Source organism: Scyliorhinus torazame, chromosome 24 (assembly GCF_047496885.1).
Source record: "Scyliorhinus torazame isolate Kashiwa2021f chromosome 24, sScyTor2.1, whole genome shotgun sequence".
Classification (NCBI taxonomy): domain Eukaryota; kingdom Metazoa; phylum Chordata; class Chondrichthyes; order Carcharhiniformes; family Scyliorhinidae; genus Scyliorhinus; species Scyliorhinus torazame.
This window is the reverse complement of record NC_092730.1, coordinates 20,016,093-20,043,460: the sequence shown is the minus strand read 5'-3', so window position 1 is coordinate 20,043,460 and position 27,368 is coordinate 20,016,093. Positions and strand designations below refer to the sequence as shown.

Sequence of the window (27,368 nt, the reverse complement as noted above, 5' to 3'; positions counted from 1 at the left end):
TCTCTCTCTCTCTCTGTCTCTCTCTCAGTCTCTATCTCTATCTCTCCCTCTCTGTCTCTCTCTATCTGTCTCTCTCTAACTCTGTCTCTCTCTCTATCTCTGTCTCTGATTCTATGTCTCTCTCTCTCTGTCTCTCTCTCTCTCCCTCTGCCTCTCTCTGTCTCGCTCTGCTTCTCTCTCTGTCTCTCTCTCCCTGTCTCTCTGTCTCTCTCTCTGTCTCTCTGTGTCTCTCTGTGTCTCTGTGTCTCTCTGTGTCTATCTCTCTCCCTCTCCCTCTCTCTCTCTGCCTCTCTCTGTCTCTGACTCGCTCTCTCTGTCTCTCTCTCTGTCTCTCTCTCTCTGTCTCTCTCTCTGTCTCTCTCTGTCTCTCTCTGTCTCTCTCTCTCTCTGCCTCTCTATCTCTATCTATCTCTCTCTCTCTCTCTCTCTCCCTCTCTCTCTCTCTCTCTGTCTCTCTCTCTCTGTCTCTCTCTCTGTCTCTCTCTCTGCCTCTCTCTGTCTCTCTATCTCTCTATCTCTATCTCTATCTCTATCTCTCCCTCTCTCTCTCTCTCTCTCTCCCTCTCTCTCTCTCCCTCTCTCTCCCTCTCTGCGATGTTTCAATTCCGTCAGTGGGGGCTGTGTAAATGCAGGACTTTGCGGCTGCCCTCCCTCCCCTGCGCCAGTCTGCTGGCCGTTCAGTGGCTGGGACCTCGGAGCTGCATTAAGTCCAGACTTCCCGCTGTGGGCTCCACTGCTGATCAATAGGGCCGTCGCGATTAATGCTGGCGTTCCACTTCATTTGTTGAGCATGATGAACATTTGTTGGCGTAAAGTGTTTGGAATCAAATTCCTCCCTCCAAGCTCTTGTTCTTAATGATCCCCACTTGTGTGGTGCAGGGATGGAATCCAATAATTCACTGGGTATAAATACATCGCGCATTATTGAAGGAAAATAATCCCAGAGCAAATATTGGTCAAGGATTGATTTTCTGCTGTTTTTGCCTCTTCTTATTTGGTGGCGTGACGCTGGGGAAACTGGCTAACAAAAGACGAGGAATAAGGACCCGGAGTAGGCCACTCCGTGCCTGCTCTGCCTTTGAGTAAAATCATGTTGATCCCCCACATTTCCGCCCAATCCCGCAGTACCCACCCACCTGTCGATCTCCGTCTGCGCCTTAGCAATCGCTCAAGAACTTCCAAGACCGCTATGAGGTCACCTCAGGCCTCAGGTAGATGGTGGGTGAGCCGCCATCTTGAACCCGCCGCAGTCCCGCGTGGTGTAGGTACACCCACCGTGCTGTGAGGGAGTTCCGGGGATTTTGACCCCAGCCACAGTGAAAGAACGGCCGATATATTTCCGAGTCGGGATGGCGAGCGGCTCGGAAGGGGGGGAACTTGCAGGCGGCGGTGTTCCCCGTGCGTCTGCTGCTGCCCTCGTCCTTCTAGACGGTGGAGGTGGCGGGTTTGGAAGGTGCTGTCGAAGGAGCGAGTGGCTGCGGGGCGTCTTGTAGACAGTGCGCACGGCTGCCGCTGTGCGTCGGGGGGGGGGGGCGGGGGGGAGGGGGCGAATGTTTGTGGTTAGCGTGTCGATCGAGCGGGGCTGCTTTGTCCTGGATGGTGTCGAGCTTCTCGAGTGTCGTTGGGAGCCGCGCTCATCCAGGCGAGTGGAGAGTATTCCCTCACACTCCTGACTTGTGCCTTGTAGATGGTGGACAGGCTTTGGGGGGAGTCAGGAGGTGAGTTACTCTCCGCAGGATTCCCAGCCTCTGACCTGCTCTGGTAGCCACAGTATTAATGTGGCTGGGCCCAGTTCAGTTTCTGATCAATGGTAACCCCCAGGATGTTGATAGTGGGGGATTCAGCGATGGTCATGCCATTGAATGTCAAGGGGGGATGGTTGGATGTCCTCCAGTTGGAAATTAGCTTGGAAGTGTGGCATGGACATCTTAGAATCCCTACAGCGTAGGAACTTGCCATTCGGCACACCGAGTCTGCACTGGCCCTCGGAAAGATTATCCTAACCTAGGCTCTCTTCCCCTCCCTATCCCCAGAATCTCACCAACCTTTGGACGCTAAGGGACAATTTATCATAGCCAATCCACCTGACCCGCACATCTTAGGACTGTGGGAGGAAACCGGAGCACCCGGAGGAAACCCACGCACACACGGGGAGGACGTGCAGACTCCGCACAGACAGTGACCCAAGCCGGGAATCGAACCTGGGAACCTGGTGCTGTGCCACTGTTGCCAGCCTGCCACCCCGTGGCAGGTCCAGTTCAGTTCATGGTCAGTGGTAGCCCCAGGATGCTGATAGTGGGGAATTCAGTAATTCGCTCTGACAGTGCGGCACTCCCTCAGTACTGACCCTCTGACAGTGCAGCACTCCCTCAGTACTGACCCTCCGACAGTGCAGCGCTCCCTCAGTACTGACCCTCTGACAGTGCAGCACTCCCTCAGTACTGACCCTCTGACAGTGCAGCACTCCCTCAGTACTGACCCTCTGACAGTGCAGCATTCCCTCACTACTGACCCTCTGACAGTGCAGCACTCCCTCAGTACTGACCCTCTGACAGTGCGGCACTCCCTCAGTACTGACCCTCTGACAGTGCGGCACTCCCTCAGTACTGACACTCTGACAGTGCAGCGCTCCCTCAGTCCTGACCCTCTGACAGTGCCGCACTCCCTCAGTACTGACTCTCCGACAGTGCGGCACTCCCTCAGTATTGACCCTCTGACAGTGCGGCACTCCCTCAGTACAGACCCTCTGACAGTGCGGCACTCCCTCAGTACTGACCCTCTGACAGTGCAGCACTCCCTCAGTACTGACTCTCTGACAGTGCGGCACTCCCTCAGTACAGAATCCGGATGAGGTGCATCTGCCGGCCCCTGAGCCTTGCCTGGCGCTGTCGGTGTGTTGGGGCAGAGACGTCGGCAGCGTCGCGACGAACCATCACAAGGCAGCTAACGGACTCTGGGATTCATCGCCATGGGCCGAAGGCCGACTGCGGCCTACAGCCGAGATTTGCCCTGAATCAGGGGTGCGTCGCACACCCTCGCCACATCAGCTGATTCAGGGCCATCTGTCCGACGCTGTGTTGGCTACTGTCACCACCCAGGCCTACCCTCCCCTGGTCGTACACTGAGAACCCCGCACTCCCAAACCCTCTTTCTTTCTCGAGGCCTTCTTGCCTTGAAGCACATCCCGCCAACCAATAAGAGCATCCAATCAGATCCAGGAGCAGGAGCTGTGGCCCATTTTCCCTGACCTCCCCCCCCCCCCCCCCCCCCCCCCCACCCCCCGCCTCGCCCGCCCCCCCCCCCCCCCCCCCCCCCCATCCTGCTCCCCTCTCAATTATTAGCACACGGCCTTCGGTCCACAACTACAAGCGACTCTGATCGATGAGCCCTCAGGTTGACTTGGCTGCCCTGGACTCTGTTGCCTCCCGTCTCGAGGAATGAATCGCCGGGGGGGGGGGGGGGGGGGGCGGCAATCATGGAGGGGGCCCTCAGGCAGCGATCTGCAGTCACTCGCCCTGAGAAGGGTTCCAAGGGGAAAAGGGGGCAGCGATGCGGGGAGGAGGCGCAAGTTGACCTGCCCGTTGACCGAAGGGCGGGGAGTTACCGAGCCGAGCCCCCCACCCCCCCCCACCACTCCTCACAGCTCCCTCCCCCGCCCGGCCCCTGCATACCGCCAGTTCGGATAACAACTCATCCGGCCTGCCCCCAAAGGACCCTGACGGACAGGGCTGGGGGTGGCGGGATAGGGGGGGGGGGGGGGTTCAGACATCCTCAGTTGGCTGCGCGGCGCCTGGTAAATCGGGAGGTGGGATGCCCGCACAGGCGCGGGCCGGGAGATGGCGCCGCGGGTCAGGAACCCCCCCCCCCCCCCCTCCCCTCCCCTCCCTCAACTCCGGATTCCCGCTTCACCTCCTCGTCAACCCCCCCCGCCCCCCCCCCCCCCAATACTGACGTTTCCACAACCCTTGATCTTTCCCGTTGGAACACCGCCACGCACCCGCCCACCCCAACCCCCCCTCCTCCACCCCGCCTCGCTGAAGAGGCGCAGAGCCGCGGGCGAGCAGCGCGGGGGAGGGTCGGGGTAGGTGGCGGGGGGGGGGGGCGAGGGGCGCCGCTGATCTGAGAGGCGGGCCGGTTCGGGAGAGAGACGGCGCCCGTTCCTCCGCCGCGGGGAGGTCAGAGGGCGCCCAGGCTTCTGCTAGGCCTCGAAATGGTGTAGGCCCCCCCCCCACACACACACACCCTCACCCCAGCCTCAAAGCGACCAGGAGCGGGTCAATAATGATCGGACAAAGACAGCAATAATAACAGCAACATTACAGGCAATCCCCGACGTGCGATGCTGAAACGTGAGGCAGCTCGAAACCGGGTTACAGTTAAAACAGGCTTTTAATCTGGCTCGTTTAATTTTACTCACACGTTGTTGTTTTTTTATAGCAATTTAAAAAAGAATTAAATAGAATTATTGCTGGGTTATGTTAAAGTTAAGGTGTCATTTTTTTCGCGAAGTGTGCCCTCTTTCTTCTGTTTTAAAAAAAATTGTTAAAAGTTTTTAATTAATTGCTTTTTTACCTTTGTCAAGTAGCCACTCATCTACTACCCTGCCGAGGCGGTATGGAATTCGCTGCCTAGCAATCGCCAGTCGCTCATTATCAAAGTTGCCTTAAAGGTTTAAAGAAACAGGTTCAGCATGTTAAAATCCCGCAAAGGTCAAATGGTCAACAGTCAACACTTTATAGCTTCCGGGTGAATGGTCGGAGCCCCCCCACCCCGGGGACAGCCGGCCGCTGGGCTTGGCCGGCCGGGATTTCGGAGGTTGGCGCCTTATTCCGCCCCCCCCAGACCCCATCGCCGCCACCCGTTCCTAGGAATGCGACCGAGAAGGAGGGGGGTGGGGGGGGGGGGCGGCACGGAATCAAAGCGGCGCATCGCCCTCAAAAACAAAATGGCCTCTCTGACCGTCAATGCTGACTCGCGCCGTCGAAGCCCGTAGCCACCCCTTGGAGGGGTCGACAGCCAGGGTGCCGTAGGTGGTCAGGGCGGTGAGGAGGGCGGGGGGGGGGAGGGGGGGAAATACCTCATAAAATAAGAAATGCCCCCCCCCCTCCCTCCTTCCCCCCCCCCCCCCCCAACGCCCCGAATGAGCAGTGACACGTCATGGGGGGCGGATCAAATGGGCTGGTGCCTATTCTTAGTCGGGAGGGGGCGGGGGGGGGGAGGAGATGGGGATGAAGATTTTTTTGAGGGGAGGGGGACAAACGATGAACGAGTTGGGCGGGGAGGGAATTTATTTTCTACCGACTCCGGAAGGCCTTGAACGCGAGGTGGATCCGATTGGCGAAACGATCCCTCAGATCAAGCTGCTTCCCCAGCGACTGCGATGAGGGCGGAGGGGGGGGGGGGATAGCTCAGAGGCATTGCGAAGGAAACTAGATGACTACAAGAGGGAATAGGGGATAGAAAGTAATACTGACGGGCTGAAATTAGGTCAGGGGAACTGTGTGGAGTGGAGGGTCTGGCGCAGACTGGTCCGGCAGGACAGCCAACCTCAGTGATGAATGTTGAATATAATTCTACGTAAGCGAGCTCTGTAATGGAAGGGGGAGAGAGGCGATTGATAAATGGGCTCCATCAGTACTGGGGGTCTGGGTTTTATGACCCAAGATTCATTATTGGGGGTCCGTCGGTGGTCGCTAAGCAAACCAGGTTCATTTACGGCCTTGTGTTTAGGGCGAAACGAACTGCGAATGGAGAATCCGGAATGTGAGCTCAACAAGGTGAAGGATGCCGACACTGGAGGACTGGTGGGTGCTCTGAGCCTGTGTGAGGTGCTGTCTCTGGGCGTGTGCTGGCCATTCTGTTGCTGGGTGCGCGATGGGCGCTCTGTCTGTGCGACGGGTGCTGTTGAGAAAAGGACTACCTGAAGATCTGTATGGCCTACTGAAGATCTCTCAAGCTTACGTCGGTCTATCTCAAAGAATGAGGGGAACCGTTGGAAGATATCAGGCTCCTCCTGAGGGGCCAGGCGCCAGGTTTGACTCCATAAATTAGGGCACCAGGGGACTGAACAGATGGATGAGGGAGCATGCCAGCAAATAGCGATCACAAGCCAGTGATCCCACAGTGCTCTCTCTTCGCCGGGCAAAATGGGCCTTTGCGGATGGCTTTGTCGCTGAATGTAAGGGATGGGTGGCAAGCAGCTCCCCTTGGACAAAAGAACCCCTGTTCCTACCGGGGGAAGACGTCGCAGAGGCCAAAAGATCTTCGAGCAGCCAGAGATATGGCTCCCCAACCCCCTTCCCCCAACTCGGCAGGATTGGCCATGTTCCAATCCAAGTTAGCCACCCTCCTTCCCACAATCCCCTTCACCCGCACTCTTGGAATTTTGGGCCCTCTCCTCACCCACTGACCTTGGAAAAAGGGTGAACTGACAAAGGTTAAGGGCGCGGTCGCGATTGACCCTTGACTCCCCCCCCCCCCCCCCCCCCCACCCTCCGTACTCCCCGAAACACAGACCTCATGAAACCCCAACTCTCCCTTTAATGCCGGACACTTAGGTTCAATCATCGTGTGAGCGAGAGGAAAGAGAGAGTCGGGGAGGGAACTACGACGGCTTCGCTAGCGGTTTAAGGTGGTTAACACACGACGTTACCCCATTTACGGGAATTTTAGCCTTGGTTTTAACCGAGAATTTAAGCCAGCGGCGATTAGGCAGACGCTGTTTAAGTCGCACTTTTAAGCACGGTGGCAGAGTGTTTACGCGACTTTACGGAGCCTGGTTCTTTTTTTTTGAGGTGGCTTGGTCGCTCTCTGAAGAGGCTGCCCCCTCCCCTACCCCCCCCCCCCTCACCACCCCACCTCGGGGATCGTCAACTGAAGGCACGGGATGTTCTGCCCTGTGTTTCGTTTAACCGGGGTTAGATTCGTTTTTTATCTTCCTGGGGAGTGGGCAGCGTGCCGCTCTCCGATATCATCCGCCCCTCCCCCTCTCCCACCCCCGGTTACCCGCACAGCCTGTGCGTCCCTCTTTAATCGTTATTGCGGTGTTCCTTCCTGCCGGGGCTATTCCATTTACTCGTCCTTTCCTTGTCGGTGATTCCCGTCGATTTTATCCGTTTGTGCTGTTGATGACATCGCGGGGGAATATGTGGGGGGGGTGGGGGGGGGAGAGAGATTGGGACTGGACAACCTGAGGGGTTAGGTCCACCCGCCCTGGGTCACGGCACAGATCCCCTGCCCCGCATCTCCTCCGGCGGCGAGACACCAGTCAACACCCCCACCCCGGCTCAGCAACGGAGCTCCCCTCCGGGGACGGAGAATTTCAGAAGATCCACCAGCCCTCCGGGTGAAGAGTTCCCCCTCCTCACCTCGGTCCAAAATGGTCCCCCCCCCCCACCCACACTTTTCGTCTGAGACCGTGCGTATCCCGGTTTCGGAACTCTGGAGGACACACACGGTCTCCTCATATCCCTCCCCATGGGGCAACCGCAGGGATTAGTCGGGTGAACCCCTCCCCACCTCCACGCCAACCACCGCCCCCCCCCCCCCCCCCAATACGCCATGTGGCCAACACGGCCTCTTCTTCTGCAGAAGGGTTTTGAGGGGGAAATGTATTGCTGCGGTGCACCATGGGGGTGTCGCTCACTATCAGTCCCGCACCCGCCCCCCTCCTCCCATCTCCCCAGCCCTACCGCCCTCTGAGTAAACCTCCAACTCCCCCCTCCCCTCGTGCAGTAACGATTCCCATCGCTCCATCCATTGGCAGCTGCGCCAATGGGGGGGGGGGGGGGGTTGGCGGAACCCATCCTCAGAAATTCCCTCCCTAAACCTCTCCTTCTCTCCATCTATCTATCTATCTCTCTATACATATCTCTATCTCTCTCTCTATCTCCTATATATCTATCTATCTATCTATCGCTCTCTCTGAGGCTCTGACTCTCTCTCTGTCTCTCTGTCTCTCTCTCTCTGTGTCTCTGTCTGTCTCTCTCTGTCTCTCTCTCTGTCTCTGTCTCTCTCTCTCTGTCTGTCCCTCTGTCTCTTTCTCTGTCTCTCTCTCTCTGTGTCTCTGCCTCTCTGACGCTCTGACTCTCATTCTTTCTCTCTCTCTCTCGGTCTCCTTCTCTCTCTCGTTGTCTCTCTCTCTCTCTCCCCTCCTTCAAGACGCTCCTTGAAACCAAACCTCTTTGACCGAGCTTTCGATCGCCTGTCCCCAATATCTCCAATCATGCCGAAGGTCGGTGGGTAACGCCCCTACGAAGTACCTCCGGATGTTTCTCTGCACCCCATGCACAGTTAGGCCCACTTTCGATTGACCCATGACCCCCCCCCCCCCACCCCCCCCAATTGCGGCGGCTCCAAAGGCTCCGTTGCAGCCTCGAAATGGTGGGCCCAGCTCGCGACGTCACCTGGCGCTCGCTGTTGAGAGGTCACGGCGCCCCCCCCCCCCCCCCCCCCACCCCCCAACACTGGACGCCATTTTCTCAACCGCCACCTTCTCGAGGGGGAGCAAAATGGGAGCAGGAGGAGTACATTCGGCCCCTCTAGCCTGCTGAGCCGTTCAATACTGATCCCTTATCTCAAAGCCACTCTCACACTCTTCAGAACCCCCCCCCCATAAATTTCCACTCATCTCAGTCCCAAATGGCCGACTCCTTCCCCCAGTGAAGAATTTTCTCATTAAGGCCCTGCATAGCATCTTCACCCTGTTCGGTTTCCCCACTTACGTCCACAGTGACCGGGGCTCCTCGTTTGTGAGCGATGAGCTGCGTCAGTACCTGCTCGGTAAGGGCATCGCCTCGAGCAGGACGACCAGTTACAACCCCCGGGGAAACGGACAGGTGGAGAGGGAGAACGCGACAGTATGGAAGGCCGTCCTTCTGGCCCTGCAGTCTAGAAGTCTCCCAGTTTCCCGCTGGCAGGAGGTCCTCCCCGACGCGCTCCACTCCATTAGGTCGCTCCTCTGCACGGCCACGAACGAGACCCCCTCATGACCGCCTATTTGTCTTCCCCAGGAAATCCACCTGCGGGGTCTCGCTTCCGTCCTGGCTGACAACACCGGGGCCCGTCCTGCTCCGCAAACACGTCAGCAGCCATAAGTCCTGGTCGAGAGGGTCCAGCTCCTTCACGCCAACCCTCAGTATGCCTACGTGGCGCGCCACGATGGCCGACAAGATACAGTCTCCCTCCGGGATCTGGCACCCGGCCGGTTACCCTGCGACCATCACCTCCCCCCCCCCCCTCCTACACCGAACACCGCCCCCGCCCCTACATGGCCTACACCCCCCCTCCCCCCATCGCCGGCCTTCAGTGATGAAGCTCCAGACAACACGCTCCCGGAGTGAACGAGTTCAACACCCGTGCCTGCAGTGAAGCCGGAGCTCAGGCGATCGCAGCGAACGATCAAGGCGCCGGACAGACTCGATCTGTGAGCCCACTTCACCCCCGCTGGACTTCAATTTTAACAGGGGGTGAATGTGGTGAATGTATTACTGCTACCATTCACCATTGTATTGCATTACACTGTATTGTATTATGTTGATGCCCTTGTGGGCACCGCCTATGGCTCCACCCCCTCGGGGGAGGTATATAGATCTACAGCCTGTAGGCGGCCCTCAGTGCATGGCAGTCGCAGGCAGGCACAGATCTAGCTGATTAAAACCACTGTTCACTTCAACTCTTCGTCTCGTGTGAATTGATGGTCGCATCACCGAGTGAAGAAATTTCTCCTCATCTCAGTCCTAAAATGGCTGACTCCTTCCCCGAGTGAAGAAAGTTCTCCTCATCTCAGTCCTAAAATGGTCTACCCTGAGACGTACCCAGAGACGTATCCTGAGACGGTGACCCCATGTTCTAGACTCTCCTCCAGCCAGAGGAAAACAACATCCCTGCGTCCAGTCTGTCCAGCCCCGTCAGATTTTTAAACGTTTCAATGAGATGCCCTCTCATTCTCCTAACACTCCAGTGAAGACAGGCCTGGTCGACCCAATCTCTCCTCACACGACAATCCCGACATCCCAGGGATCAGTCTGGTGAACCTCCGCTGCTGTCCCTCCGTGACAAGGATATCCTTTCTTAGATAAGGAGGCCGAATTGGCTCACATTACTCCAGGTGTGGTCTGCACGAGGCCTTGCCCAGCCGCAGTGAGACTGGCCTACTCCTATGCTCAAGTCCTCTCGCAATGGAGGACAACGTACCACTTGCCTTCCTAACGGCCTGCTCCACCTGCGTGCTTACTTTCAGTGACTGGTGAACTAGGACACCCAGGCCTCTTCGTAGGCCAACATTTCTGACTCAACTTGTCTAAATGGCGACAGAGAACCCCCACGCACAATAGGCATAACCTAACCTGTACCCACTCCCCTGTCCACCCCAGCCTATTCCCATAACCCCATAACCTAACCTGGACCCGCTCCCCTGTCCACCCCAGCCTATTCCCATAACCCCATAACCTAACCTGTACCCACCCCCCTGTCCACCCCAGCCTATTCCCATAACCCCATAACCTAACCTGTACCCACCCCCCTGTCCACCCCAGCCTATTCCCATAATCCCATAACCTAAGCTGTACCCACTCCCCTGTCCACCCCAGCCTATTCCCATAACCCCATAACCTAACCTGTACCCACTCCCCTGTCCACCCCAGCCTATTCCCATAACCCCGTAACCTAACCTGTACCCACTCCCCTGTCCACCCCAGCCTATTCCCATAACCCCATAACCTAACCTGTACCAATCCCCTGTCCACCCCAGCCTATTCCCATAACCTAACCTGCACCCACTCCCCTGTCCACCCCAGCCTATTCCCATAACCTAACCTGTACCCACTCCCCTGTCCACCCCAGCCTATTCCCATAACCCCGTAACCTAACCTGTACCCACCCCCCTGTCCACCCCAGCCTATTCCCATAACCCCATAACTTAACCTGTACACACTCCCCTGTCCACCCCAGCCTATTCCCATAACCCCGTAACCTAACCTGGACCCACTCCCCTGTCCACCCCAGCCTATTCCCATAACCCCATAACCTAACCTGTACCCACTCCCCTGTCCACCCCAGCCTATTCCCAGAACCCCATAACCTAACCTGCACCCACTCCCCTGTCCACCCCAGCCTATTCCCATAACCCCATAACCTAACCTGCACCCACTCCCCTGTCCACCCCAGCCTATTCCCATAACCTAACCTGTACCCACTCCCCTGTACACCCCAGTCTATTCCCATAACCTAACCTGTACCCACTCCCCTGTCCACCCCAGCCTATTCCCATAACCCCATAACCTAACCTATACCCACTCCCCTGTCCACCCCAGCCTATTCCCATAACCCCATAACCTAACCTGCACCCACTCCCCTGTCCACCCCAGCCTATTCCCATAACCCCGTAACCTAACCTGTACCCACTCCCCTGTCCACCCCAGCCTATTCCCATAACCCCATAACCTAACCTGTACACACTCCCCTGTCCACCCCAGCCTATTCCCATAACCCCATAACCTAACCTGTACCCACTCCCCTGTCCACCCCAGCCTATTCCCATAACCCCATAACCTAACCTGTACCCACTCCCCTGTCCACCCCAGCCTATTCCCATAACCCCATAACCTAACCTGTACCCACTCCCCTGTACACCCCAGCCTATTCCCATAACCCCGTAACCTAACCTGTACCTACCCCCCTGTCCACCCCAGCCTATTCCCATAACCTAACCTGCACCCACTACCCTGTCCACCCCAGCCTATTCCTATAACCCCATAACCAAACCTGTACCTACCCCCCTGTCCACCCCAGCCTATTCCCATAACCCCATAACCTAACCTGTACCCACTCCCCTGTCCACCCCAGCCTATTCCCATAACCCCATAACCTAACCTGTACCTACCCCCCTGTCCACCCCAGCCTATTCCCATAACCCCGTAACCTAACCTGTACCCACTCCCCTGTCCACCCCAGCCTATTCCCATAACCCCATAACCTAACCTGTACCCACTCCCGTCCACCCCAGCCTATTCCCATAGCCCCATAACCTAACCTGTACCCACTCCCCTGTCCACCCCAGCCTATTCCCATAACCCCATAACTTAACCTGTACACACTCCCCTGTCCACCCCAGCCTATTCCCATAATCCCATAACCTAAGCTGTACCCACTGCCCTGTCCACCCCAGCCTATTCCCATAACCCCGTAACTTAACCTGTACCCACTCCCCTGTCCACCCCAGCCTATTCCCATAACCCCATAACCTAACCTGCACCTAACCTGCACATCTTTGGACACTAAGGGACAATTTAGCACGGCCAATCCACCCAACCTGCACATCTTTGGACACTAAGGGACAATTTAGCACAGCCAATCCATCTAACCTGCACATCTTTGGATACTGAGGGGCAATTTAGCACGGCCAATCCACCCAACCTGCACATCTTTGGACACTAAGGGACAATTTAGCAAGTCCAATCCACCCAACCTGCACATCTTTGGACACTAAAGGACAATTTAGCACGGCCAATCCACCTAACCTGCACATCTTTGGACACTAAGGGACAATTCAGCACGGCCAATCCACCTAACCTGCACATCTTTGGATACTGAGGAGCAATTTAGCACGGCCAATCTACCTAACCTGCACATCTTTGGACACTAAGGGGCAATTTATCAAGGCCAATCCACCCAACCCGCACATCTTTGGACTGCGGGAGAAAACCGGAGGCTCCGGCGGAAACCCATGTAGACTCGTGCGGGCGGCGGTTGAGGGGTGAACGTGCAAACTCCACGCGGACAGTCACCCGAGGCCGGGATCGAACCCGGGCCCCTGGCGCTGTGAGGCAGGGAGTGCGGCGACGCGCAGCCAACGACCACAGGACCAACAGATGCGCTCCAGAGGAATGCGTTGGCCCGGCAGCCACTGCCTTAATATGTTTGTACAACATCAATAATGGGGCACTAATGTGAATGGGTTTCGAAGTGCTTCTCTGTAGCGTTAAGCAAAGTTCATAAAAGCTCGCAGATTACATTTGTTGAAGCGGGGTTTTTTTTTTCCTGCAGCATGGATAATGTCCAACCTTGGATCTGCTGATGACTTGCCGGAGTGGAAGCGTGCACTTACAGCTTTAATTGAACACATTCGTGAACCCATGGCTGACTGCTCCTCTCTGATTGAACTGCTGCTATCACTGACACACATGATGAATCACCGCTTGTTAAAAGGCGACCTTTTTTTTTTTCACTTTACAGCTTTTATTCGCAGTCATTAAACACGGCAATTTTCCATCGGGGTTGTTGAGGTCTGCTCCCGCTGCCAGTTCCGAGCACCGCTCTCCTCCCCGCCCCCCCGCCCCCCCATCGCTGTCTGGCCGTGCGGAAACCTGCAGGCGCTCCCCCTCCCCCCCCCCCCCCCATCTCCACCCACCTCCCCTTTACAAGGCAATGCATTCTGTGTCATCGCAGCTCATCACTGCTGTACCAGGCACGGGTCCGCGAACATCGCACAATTCTGTCCGACCCCCTTCACAGGCCCGTTCTCTCAACTCCCCGTCTCATCTCCCGGCGCGATGGTGTACACGGGGCCCGCACGATTTTAAGGCTGCCTCCACCCAATCTCTGCAGCCCCCTCCCCGTCAGCGTGACACCCTCTCCTTCTCTGTAACCCCCCTCCTCGAATCTGTAACACGCTCCCTCTCGCTGTACCCGCTCCGTAACTCTGAAACCTCCTCCCTATCTCTGTAACCTCCTCCCTATCTCTGTAACCTCCTCCCAATCTCTGTAACCTCCTCCCTATCTCTGCAACCTCCTCCCAATCTCTGTAACCTCCTCCCTATCTCTGTACCCGCTCCCTATCTCTGTAACCTCCTCCCTATCTCTGTAACCTCCTCCCAATCTCTGTAACCTCCCTATCTCTGTAACCTCCTCCCTATCTCAGTAACCTCCTCCCTATCTCTCTAACCTCCTCCATATCTCTGTAACCTCCCTATCTCTGTAACCTCCTCCCTATCTCTGAAACCTCCTCCCTATCTCTGAAACCTCCTCCCTATCTCTGAAACCTCCTCCCTATCTCTGTAACCTCCTCCCTATCTCTGTACCCGCTCCCTATCTCTGTAACCTCCTCCCAATCTCTGTAACCTCCCTATCTCTGTAACCTCCTCCCTATCTCAGTAACCTCCTCCCTATCTCTCTAACCTCCTCCATATCTCTGTAACCTCCCTATCTCTGTAACCTCCTCCCTATCTCTGAAACCTCCTCCCTATCTCTGAAACCTCCTCCCTATCTCTGTAACCTCCTCCCTATCTCTGTACCCGCTCCCTATCTCTGTAACCTCCTCCCAATCTCTGTAACCTCCCTATCTCTGTAACCTCCTCCCTATCTCAGTAACCTCCTCCCTATCTCTCTAACCTCCTCCATATCTCTGTAACCTCCCTATCTCTGTAACCTCCTCCCTATCTCTGAAACCTCCTCCCTATCTCTGAAACCTCCTCCCTATCTCTGTAACCTCCTCCCTATCTCTGTACCCGCTCCCTATCTCTGTAACCTCCTCCCTATCTCTGTAACCTCCTCCCGATCTCTGTAACCTCCCTATCTCTGTAACCTCCTCCCTATCTCTGTAACCTCCTCCTTATCTCTGTAACCTCCTCCCTATCTCTGTAACTTCCTCCCTATCTCTGTAACCTCCTCCCTATCTCTGTAACCTCCTCCCAATCTCTGTAACCTCCTCCATATCTCTGTAACCTCCTCCATATCTCTGTAACCTCCTCCCAATCTCTGTAACCTCCCTATCTCTGTAACCTCCTCCCTATCTCTGTAACCTCCTCCCTATCTCTGTAACTTCCTCCCTATCTCTGTAACCTCCTCCCTTTCTCTGTAACCTCCCTATCTCTGTAACCTCCTCCCTATCTCTGTAACCTCCTCCCTATCTCTGTAACCTCCTCCCTATCTCTGAAACCTCCCTATCTCTGTAACCTCCTCCCTATCTCTGTAATCTCCTCCCTATCTCTGTAACCTCCCTATCTCTGTAACCTCCTCCCTATCTCTGTAACATCCTCCCTACCTCTGTAACCTCCTCCCTATCTCTGTAACCTCCTCCCTCTCGCTGTACCCACTCCTAATCTCTGTAACCTCCTCCCTATCTCTGTAACCTCCCTATCTCTGTAACCTCCTATCTCTGTAACCTCCTCTCAATCTCTGTAACCTCCCTATCTCTGTAACCTCCTCCCAATCTCTGTAACCTCCCTATCTCTGTAACCTCCTCCCTATCTCTGTAACCTCCTCCCTATCTCTGTAACCTCCTCTCAATCTCTGTAACCTCCCTATCTCTGTAACCTCCTCCCAATCTCTGTAACCTCCCTATCTCTGTAACCTCCTCCCTATCTCTGTAACCTCCTCCCTATCTCTGTAACCTCCTCCCTATTTCTGTAACCACCTCTCAATCTCTGTAACCTCCTCCCAATCTCTGTAACCTCCTCCCAATCTCTGTAACCTCCTCCCTATCTCTCTAACCTCCTCCCTATCTCTGCAACCTCCCTATCTCTGTAACCTCCCTATTTCTGTAACCTCCTCCCAATCTCTGTAACCTCTTCCCAATCTCTGTAACCACCTCCCTATCTCTGAAACCTCCTCCCTATCTCTGTAACCTCCTCCCTATCTCTGTAACCTACTCCCAATCTCTGTAACCTCTTCCCAATCTCTGTAACCTCCTCTCTATCTCTGTAACCTCCTCCATATCTCTGTCACCTCCTCCCAATCTCTGTAATCTTCTCCCTATCTCTGTAACCTCTTCCCAATCTCTGTAACCTCCTCCCAATCTCTGTAACCTCCTCCCTAGCTCTGTAACCTCCTCCCTATCTCTGTAACCTTCTCCCTATATCTGTAACCTCCTCCCTATCTCTGTAACCTCCTCCCTATCTCTGTAACCTCCTCCCTATCCCTGTAACCTCCTCCCTATCTCTGTAACCTCATCCCAATCTCTGTAACCTCCCTATCTCTGTAACCTCCTCCCTATCTCTGTAACCTCCTCCATATCTCTGTAACCTCCTCCCTATCTCTGTAACCTCCTCCCTATCTCTGTAACCTCCTCCCTATCTCTGTAACCTCCTCCATATCTCTGTAACCTCCTCCCTATCTCTGAAACCTCCTCCCTATCTCTGTAACCTCCTCCCTATCTCTGTAACCTCCTCCCTATCTCTGTAACCTCCTCCCTATCTCTGTAACCTCCTCCCAATCTCTGTAACCTCCTCCCTATCTCTGTAACCACCTCCCTCTCGCTGACCCACTCCCAATCTCTGTAACCTCCCTATCTCTGTAACTTCCTCCCTATCTCTGTAACCTCCCTATCTCTGTAACCTCCCTATCTCTGTAACCTCCCTATCTCTGTAACCTCCCTCTCTCTGTAACCTCCCTCTCTCTGTAACCTCCCTCTCTCTGTAACCTCCCTCTCTCTGTAACCTCCCTCTCTCTGTAACCTCCTCCCTATCTCTGTAACCTCCTCCCTATCTCTGTAACCTCCTCCCTATCTCTGTAACCTCCTCCCTATCTCTGTAACCTCCTCCCTCTCACTGTACCCACTCCCAATCTCTGTAACCTCCTCCCTATCTCTGTAACCTCCCTATCTCTGTAACCACCTCCCTATCTCTGTAACTTCCTCCCTCTCTCTGTAACCTCCCTATCTCTGTAACCTCCCTATCTCTGTAACCTCCTCCCAATCTCGATAATCTCCTCCCAATCTCTGTAACCTCTTCCCAATCTCTGTAACCTCTTCCCTATCTCTGTAACCTCCCTATCTCTGTAACCTCCTCCCAATCTCTGTAACCTCCCTATCTCTGTAACCTCCTCCCAATCTCTGTAACCTCCTCCCAATCTCTGTAACCTCCTCCCTATCTCTCTAACCTCCTCCCTATCTCTCTAACCTCCTCCCTATCTCTGTAACCTCCCTATCTCTGTAAACTCCCTATCTCTGTAACCTCCCTATTTCTGTAGCCTCCTCCCAATCTCTGTAACCTCTTCCCAATCTCTGTAACCTCCTCCCTATCTCTAAAACCTCCTCCCTATCTCTGTAACCTCCTCCCTATCTCTGTAACCTCCTCCCAATCTCTGTAACCTCTTCCCAATGTCTGTAACCTCCTCCCCTATCTCTGTAACCTCCTCCCAATCTCTGTAACCTCCCCCCTATCTCTGTAACCTCCTTCCAATCTATGTAACCTCCCTATCTCTGTAACCTCCTCCATATCTCTGTAACCTCCCAATCTCTGTAACCTCCTCCCTATCTCTGTAACCTCCCTATCTCTGTAACCTCCTCCATATCTCTGTAACCTCCTCCCAATCTCTGTAACCTCCTCCCAATCTCTGTAACCTCCTCCCAATCTCTGTAACCTCTTCCCAATCTCTGTAGCCTCCTCCCAATCTCTGTAACCTCCTCCCTATCTCTGTAACCCCCTCCCTAGCTCTGTAACCTCCTCCCAATCTCAATAATCTCCTCCCTATTTCTGAAACCTCCTCCCTATCTCTGTAACCTCCTCCCTATCTCTGTCACCTCCTCCCTATCTCTGTAACCTCCTCCCTATCTCTGTAACCTCCTCCCTATCTCTGTAACCTCCTCCCTATCTCTGTAACCTCCTCCCTATCTCTGTAACCTCCTCCCTATCTCTGTAACCTCCTCCCAATCTCTGTAACCTCCTCCCAATCTCTGTAACCCCCTCCCTATCTCTGTAACCTCTTCCCAATCTCTGTAACCTCTTCCCAATCTCTGTAACCTCCTCCCAATCTCTGTAACCTCCTCCCAATCTCTGTAACCTCCTCCCTATCTCTGTAACCTCCTCTCTATCTCTGTAACCTCCTCCCTATCTCTGTAACCTCCTCCCTATTTCTGTACCCCCTCCCTATCTCTGTAACCTCCTCCCTATCTCTGTAACCCCCTCCCTATCTCTGTAACCTCTTCCCAATCTCTGTAACCTCCTCCCAATCTCTGTAACCTCCTCCCAATCTCTGTAACCTCCTCCCCTATCTCTGTAACCTCCCCCCTATCTCTGTAACCTCCCCCCTATCTCTGTAACCTCCTCCCTATTTCTGTACCCCCTCCCTATCTCTGTAACCTCCTCCCGATCTCTGTTACCCCCTCCCTACCTCTGCAATACCCTCCCTATCTCCATAGCCTCCCCACAATCTCTGTAACGTCCTCCCCGCTGGGGATAGGGGGAGGGGGGTTTGTACTCCTGATTTCTAGGGCGGGGGGAGGCAGTTCTGGAGACAGGGTCAGACATTTCCGGCGGGATTTCCCGTTGAGACAGTCCCCATGATGACCCCCACCCGCCCCCTGTTTGACCCCCACCCCCTCCTCATCCTCCTCTGGTGACATAACGGCCATCCTGCCAGTCAATGCCACCGTCCCCACTTGGTGTTCAGATATGATTAGGGGGCGTTGGCGCACGATAGTGGCCCAGGCCACTCCCCCCACAGCGCCCGTCCAATCAGGTGGGCAGGTTGAATACTGATCAATATCCTGAGGCGCCTCGCAGAAGCATTGTGGGTAATGATGCACATGAGGAGATATGCGGGGAAGCAGGATTTCCAGGCCCATCCCTCTGGCGGGATTGTCCGATCCTGACAACGGCGATCGTTAAGGGTGGAACTTTCCGGATCCCGGCACCAGTGAGCATCCACAGGGCAGGGACGGGACGGGAGAATTTTCACGGCCGTCACTGGCGCAGGGATGTCCTGGTCTCGGAGTGGCAACAGCCTATGTAAACATGTCACGCTGTCATTACACTTCTCCGCCAGCAGTGGCGATGTAGCATTGCGGTGTTACACATCCAGGCACTCCCGTCGCTCGCACACCGAACCTCCAAAATGCAATGAGCGACCCACAATAAACACCATTCAATCCCCTCGATTAGATTCGAGTCTGTAACTCACTCCCGGGTACCTGTTATTCTATATATAAACCCCCCTGAACCTCTCGATTAGATTGCAGTCTGTAACTCACTCCCGGGTATCTGTTATTCTATATATAAACCACCCTGAACCTCTCGATTAGATTCCAGTCTGTAACTCACTCCCGGGTTTCTGTTATTCTATATATAAACCACCCCGAACCCCTCGATTATATTCCAGTCTGTAACTCACTCCCGGGTATCTGTTATTCTATATATAAACCTCCCCGAACCCCTCGATTATATTCCAGTCTGTAACTCACTCCCGGGTATCTGTTATTCTATATATAAACCACCCCGAACCCCTAGATTAGATTCCAGTCTGTAACTCACTCCCGGGTATCTGTTATTCTATATATAAACCATCCCGAACCCCTCGATTAGATTCCAGTCTGTAACTCACTCCCGGGTATCTGTTATTCTACATATAAACCCCCCTGAACCCATCGATTAGATTCCAGTCTGTAACTCACTCCCGGGTATCTGTTATTCTACATATAAACCACCCCGAACCCCTCGATTAGATTCCAGTCTGTAACTCACTCCCGGGTATCTGTTATTCTATATATAAACCACCCCGAACCCCTCGATTAGATTCCAGTCTGTAACTCACTCCCGGGTATCTGTTATTCTATATATAAACCACCCCGAACCCCTCGATTACATTCCAGTCTGTAACTCACTCCCGGGTATCTGTTATTCTCTATAGAAACCACCCCGAACCGCTCGATTAGATTCCAGTCTGTGACTCACTCCCGGGTATCTGTTATTCTATATATAAACCGCCCTGAACCCCTCGATTAGATTCCAGTCTGTAACTCACTCCCGGGTATCTGTTATTCTATATACAAACCACCCCGAACCCCTCGATTAGATTCCAGTCTGTAACTCACTCCCGGGTATCTGTTATTCTATATATTAACCACCCTGAACCCCTGGATTAGATTCCAGTCTGTAACTCACTCCCGGGTATCTGTTATTCTATATATAAACCCCCCTGAACCCCTCGATTAGATTCCAGTCTGTAACTCACTCCCGGGTATCTGTTATTCTACATATAAACCACCCCGAACCCCTCGATTACATTCCAGTCTGTAACTCACTCCCAGGTATCTGTTATTCTATATAGAAACCACCCCGAACCGCTCGATTAGATTCCAGTCTGTAACTCACTCCCGGGTATCTGTTATTCTATATAGAAACCACCCCGAACCCCTCGATTAGATTCCAGTCTGTAACTCACTCCCGGGTATCTGTTATTCTATATAGAAACCACCCCGAACCCCTCGATTAGATTCCAGTCTGTAACTCGCTCCCGGGTTTCTGTTATTCTATATATAAACCACCCCGAACCCCTCGATTAGATTCCAGTCTGTAACTCACTCCCGGGTATCTGTTATTCTGTATATAAACCACCCCGAACCCCTCGATTAGATTCCAGCCTGTAACTCGCTCCCGGGTATCTGTTATTCTATATATAAACCACCCCGAACCCTTCGATTAGATTCCAGTCTGTAACTCACTCCCGGGTATCTGTTATTCTATATATAAACCACTCCGAGCCCCTCGATTAGATTCCAGTCTGTAACTCACTCCCGGGTATCTGTTATTCTATATATAAACCACCCCGAACCCCTCGATTAGATTCCAGTCTGTAACTCACTCCCGGGTATTTGTTATTCTATATATAAACCACCCCGAACCCCTCGATTATATTCCAGTCTGTAACTCACTCCCGGGTATCTGTTATTCTATATATAAACCACCCCGAACCCTTCGATTAGATTCCAGTCTGTAACTCACTCCCGGGTATCTGTTATTCTATATATAAACCACCCCGAGCCCCTCGATTAGATTCGAGTCTGTAACTCACTTCCGGGTATCTGTTATTCTATATATAAACCACCCCGAACCCCTCGATTAGATTCCAGTCTGTAACTCACTCCCGGGTATCTGTAATTCTACATATAAACCCCCCTGAACCCCTCGATTAGATTCCAGTCTGTAACTCACTCCCAAGTATCTGTTATTCTATATATAAACCACCCCGAACCGCTCGATTAGATTCCAGTCTGTAACTCACTCCCGGGTATCTGTTATTCTATATATAAACCAGCCCGAACCCCTCGATTAGATTCCAGTCTGTAACTCACTCCCAGGTATCTGTTATTCTATATAAAAACCACCCCGAACCCCTCGATTAGATTCCAGACTGTAACTCACTCCCGGGAATCTTTTATTCTATATATAAACCACTCCGAACCCCTCGATTAGATTCCAGTCTGTAACTCACTCCCGGGAATCTGTTATTCTATATATAAACCACCCCGAAACCCTCGATTAGATTCCAGTCTGTAACTCACTCCCGGGTATCTGTTATTCTACATACAAACCCCCCTGAACCCCACGATTAGATTCCAGTCTGTAACTCATTCCCGGGTATCTGTTATTCTATATTCAAACCACCCCGAACCCCTCGATTAGATTCCAGTCTGTGACTCACTCCCAGGTATCTGTTATTCTGTATATAAACCCCCCTGAACCCCTCGATTAGATTCCAGTCTGTAACTCACTCCCGGGTATCTGTTATTCTATATATAAACCACCCCGAACCCCTCGATTAGATTCCAGTCTGTAACTCTCTCCCAGGGATCTGGTATTCTGTATATAAACCACCCCAAACCCCTCCATTAGATTTCAGTCTGTAACTCACTCCCGGGTATCTGTTATTCTATATATAAACCACCCCGAACCCCTCGATTAGATTCCAGTCTGTAACTCACTCCAGGGTATCTGTTATTCTAGAAATAAACCACCCCGAGCCCCTCGATTAGATTCCAGTCTGTAACCCACTCCTGGGTATCTGTTATTCTATATATAAACCACCCCGAAACCCTCGATTAGATTCCAGTCTATAACTCACTCCCAGGTATCTGTTATTCTATATAAAAACCACCCCGAACCCCTCGATTAGATTCCAGTCTGTAACTCACTCCCGGGAATCTGTTATTCTATATATAAACCACTCCGAACCCCTCGATTAGATTCCAGTCTGTAACTCTCTCCCAGGTATCTGTTATTCTATATATAAACCACCCCGAACCGCTCGATTAGATTCCAGTCTGTAACTCACTCCCGGGTATCTGTTATTCTATATATAAACCACCCCGAACCCCTCGATTAGATTCCAGTCTGTAACTCACTCCCAGGTATCTGTTATTCTATATAAAAACCACCCCGAACCCCTCGATTAGATTCCAGACTGTAACTCACTCCCGGGAATCTTTTATTCTATATATAAACCACTCCGAACCCCTCGATTAGATTCCAGTCTGTAACTCACTCCCGGGAATCTGTTATTCTATATATAAACCACCCCGAATCCCTCGATTAGATTCCAGTCTGTAACTCACTCCCGGGTATCTGTTATTCTACATACAAACCCCCCTGAACCCCACGATTAGATTCCAGTCTGTAACTCATTCCCGGGTATCTGTTATTCTATATTCAAACCACCCCGAACCCCTCGATTAGATTCCAGTCTGTGACTCACTCCCAGGTATCTGTTATTCTGTATATAAACCCCCCTGAACCCCTCGATTAGATTCCAGTCTGTAACTCACTCCCGGGTATCTGTTATTCTATATATAAACCACCCCGAACCCCTCGATTAGATTCCAGTCTGTAACTCACTCCAGGGTATCTGTTATTCTAGAAATAAACCACCCCGAGCCCCTCGATTAGATTCCAGTCTGTAACCCACTCCTGGGTATCTGTTATTCTATATATAAACCACCCCGAACTCCTCGATTAGATTCCAGTCTATAACTCACTCCCAGGTATCTGTTATTCTATATAAAAACCACCCCGAACACCTCGATTAGATTCCAGTCTGTAACTCACTCCCGGGAATCTGTTATTCTATATATAAACCACTCCGAACCCCTCGATTAGATTCCAGTCTGTAACTCACTCCCGGGTATCTGTTATTCTATATATAAACCACCCCGAACCCCTTGATTAGATTCCAGTCTGTAACTCACACCCGGGTATCTGTTATTCTATATATAAACCACCCCGAACCCCTTGATTAGATTCCAGTCTGTAACTCACTCCCGGGTATCTGTTATTCTATATATAAACCACCCCGAACCCCTCGATTAGATTCCAGTCTGTAACTCACTCCCGGGTATCTGTTGTTCTATATATAAACCACCCTGAACCCCTCGATTAGATTCCAGTCTGTAACTCACTCCCGGGTATCTGTTGTTCTATATATAAACCACCCCGAACCCCTCGATTAGATTCCAGCCTGTAACTCACTCCCGGGTTTCTGTTATTCGATATATAAACCACCCCGAACCCCTCGATTAGATTCCAGTCTGTAACTCACTCCCGGCTATCTGTTATTCTATATATAAACCACCCTGAACCCCTCGATTAGATTCCAGTCTGTAACTAGTGGGGGGTTTGATCAATTAAAGTCCTCCCCTCCCGAATATCTGACTGGCATTCCCGGTAGCTATCAAGTCCTGCGCTGACCCTGTTAGGAAACAGCAAGAGTAGAGAGAGGGGGTTTACGTCCCACCCAGGGATATTAATGGCTAAAGTTGTTTTCGTTACAAGGATTTATTATCACTGGAAAGATGACGCAGGCCGCTGGAAGAAATAGTTCCTCACAAACCACCTTGAATTTTCCCTCATTGATTCTCGGCATTTGGAGGGCGTCGCTGGGCGGGGCCACGCATCGTTTGTCCTTCCCTAAATGTCCCCCCTTGAACCGAGTGTCTCGCTCGGCCCATTTCCGAGGGGGGGGGGGGGGAGTTAAGAGTCGCCCACATTGCTGTGTGTGTGGGGTGCGGGGCGGGGGTGGGTCTGGAGTCACAAGTAGGCCAGACCGGGGTAAGGACGGCCGATTTCCCCCTTTCCCGAAAGGGGGACATTAGTTAACCCAATGTTTGTTTTTAACGACAATCACGTTTTAAGATCGTGCTCCCCCCCCACCTCCCCTCCCCCCCCGCCCTTGTTCTGGGCTCTCTCCCCCCCCCCTCTTCCAGAGCAAATAATGTCTCTCGATCGACTCGATTGAATCCTTTAAATGTCTTAAACCCGCTGAATACAAACGGAGAATGTTCGGCCTGTCCTCGTGATTTAACCAGTTTATCCCTGATGTCATTATGGTGGTGCAGTGGGTTCAGCATCCCTGACCCTGAGACAGGAGAACCAGGTTCGAATCCCACCCCAGGACCCGATGACCGAGGAAGGTGTGCTTGGTGGAATATCAACCAGCAAAATCCTTTTCAACACGGCAACAGGGGGCGGTACGAGCGGGAGAAATTACTGGTCAGCCATGAGGTGGAAAGAATGTTGGGGCCTCTACCCACACCAGGCCCCACTGCCACACCGGGCTCTACTGCCGCTCCAGGCCCTACTGCCACACCGGGCTCTACTGCCACACCAGGCCCTACTGCCTCACCATGCCACACTGCCTCACCATGCTATACTGCCACACCAAGCCCTACTGTCACACCAGGCCCTACTGCCACACCAGGCCCTATCACACCAGGCCCTACGGTCACACCAGGCCCTACTGCCACACCAGGCCCTATCACACCAGGCCCTACTGCCACACCAGGCCCTACAGTCACACCAGGCCCTACAGTCACACCAGGTCCTATTGCCTCACCATGCCATACTGCCACACCAGGCCCTACTGCTACACCAGGCCCTACTGTCACACAAGGCCTTACGGCTACACCAGGCCCCACTGCTGCACCAGGCCATGCACCTACTGTCTCATGAGGCCCTACTGCCACACCAGGCCATACTGCTACACAAGGCCCTTCACCTTGAGCTGGCCCTACTGCCACACCAGGCCATACTGCCACACCAGGCCCTACTGCTGCACCAGGCCCTACTGTCTCATGAGGCCCTACTACCACACCAGGCCATTCTGCTACACCAGGCCCTACTGCTACACCAGGCCCTACTGCCACACAAGGCCCGACTGTCACACCAGTCCCTACTGCCACACCAGGCCCTCCTGCCAAACCAGGCCCTACTGCCACACCAGGCCCTACTGCCACACCAGGTCCTACTGCTACACCAGGCCCTCCTGCCAAACCAGGCCCTACTGCCACACCAGGCCCAACTGCCACACCAGGCCCTACTGCTACACCAGGCCCTACTGCTACACCAGGTCCTACTGCTACACCAGTCCCTACTGCCACACCAGGCCCTACTGCCACACCAGGCCCTACTGCCACACCAGGCCATATTGCTACACCTGGCCATACTGACACACCGGGCCCTACTGCCACACCAGGCCCTACTGCTACACCAGGCCCTACTGCTACACCAGGTCCTACTGCTACACCAGTCCCTACTGCCACACCAGGCCCTACTGCCACACCAGGCCATATTGCTACACCTGGCCATACTGACACACCTGGCCATACTGACACACCGGGCCCTACTGCTACACCAGGCCCCATTTCCACACCAGGCCCCATTTCCACACCAGGCCACACTACTACACTAAGCCCTACTGCCATACCAAGTCCTATTACCTCACCAAGCACGACTGCACACCAGGCCCCACTGCTCCTCCAGGCACCACTCTACACCAGGCCCTATTCCCACACCAAGCCCTACTGCCAGACGAGGCCCTACTACCACACCAGGCCATGTTGCTGCACCAGGTCCTGCTGTTACACCAGGCCACATTGCCACACCAGGTCCTACTGCTGTACCAGGCCCTTCTGCTACACCAGGCCCTCCTGCTACACCAGGCCCTACTACCACATCAGGCCACACTGCCACACCAGGACCTACTGCTGAGCAGGCCCTACTGCTACACCAGGCCCTACTGCTACGCCAGGCCCTACTGCTACACAAGGCCCCACTGCTACACCAGGCCCTACTGCTACACCAGGCCCTAATGCTACACCAGGTTCTACTGCCACACCAGACCCTACTGCTACACCAGGCCCTACTGCCACACCAGGCCCTACTCTCATACCAGGCCATACAGCCACACCAGGTCCCACTGCCATGCCAGGCCATACTGCTACACCAGGCCCTACGGTCACACCAGGCCCTACTATCACAGCAGGCCCTACGGTCACACCAGGCCCTACTGCTACACCAGGCCCTACTGTCACACCAGGCCCGACTGTCACACCAGGCCCTACTGTCACACCAGGCCCTACTGCCACACCAGGCCCTACTGTCACACCAGGCCCCACTGCCACACCAGGCCCTACTGACACACCAGGCCCTACTGACACACCAGGCCCTAGTGACACACCAGGCCCTACTGCTACACCAGGCCCTACTGCCACACCAGGCCCCACTGCCACACTAGGCCCTACTGCCACACCAGGCCCTACTGCCACACCAGGCCATACTGCCACACCAGGCCCTACTGCTACACCAGGCCCTACTGCCACACCAGGCCAAACTGCCACACCAGGCCCTACTGCCACACCAGGCCCTACTGACACACCAGGCCCCACTGCCACACCAGGCCCTACTGCCACACCAGGCCAAACTGCCACACCAGGCCCTACTGCCACACCAGGCCCTACTGCCACACCAGGCCCCACTGCCACACCAGGCCCCACTGCCACACCAGGCCCCACTGCCACACCAGGCCCCACTGCCACACCAGGCCCTACTGCCACACCAGGCCCTACTGCCACACCAGGTCCTACTGACACACCAGGCCCTACTGACACACCAGGCCCTACTGACACACCAGGCCCTACTGCCACACCAGGCCCTACTGACACACCAGGCCCTACTGCCACACCAGGCCCCACTGCCACATCAGGCAATACTGCCACACCAGGTCCTACTGACACACCAGGCCCTACTGACACACCAGGCCCCACTGCCACACCAGGTCCTACTGCCACACCAGGCCCGACTGTCACACCAGGCCCTACTGCCACATCAGGCAATACTGCCACACCAGGCCCCACTGCCACATCAGGCAATACTGCCACACCAGGTCCTACTGCCACACCAGGCCCTACTGACACACCAGGCCCTACTGCCACATCAGGCCCTACTGCCACACCAGGTCCTACTGACACACCAGGCCCTACTGACACACCAGGCCCCACTGCCACACCAGGTCCTACTGCCACACCAGGCCCTACTGCCACACCAGGTCCTACTGCCACACCAGGCCCTACTGACACACCAGGCCCTACTGCCACATCAGACCATGCTGCCACACCAGGTCCTACTGCTACACCAGGCGCGAGGAGACGCGCTGGGGGGCCGCGGGGGGGGGGGGGAGGAATTGATGGAACTTGATTTAAAATTTATCAGAAGCGTTTGAGAAGTGACTGGCACATAATTGTTCCCTTCGGCCTTCGTCAGGAGGCTCCAAATTTAGTTCCCCTCGTGTTCATTGGGCAGCTGGCGACTGTTTGCTTGAGGGGA

General features: G+C 54.1%; 1 protein-coding gene across 1 annotated transcript in view; it reads right to left on the bottom strand.

The window, feature by feature from the left end:
* LOC140400210 (neurexin-2-like) overlaps positions 1-27,368 on the bottom strand; it is a 2,085,493-nt gene that overhangs the window by 197,192 nt on the left and 1,860,933 nt on the right. Inside the window, exon 9 of the mRNA XM_072489678.1 lies at positions 4,573-4,662. Coding sequence (XP_072345779.1) covers positions 4,573-4,662 — 90 coding nt within the window. The remainder of the gene's footprint in view (positions 1-4,572; positions 4,663-27,368) is intronic.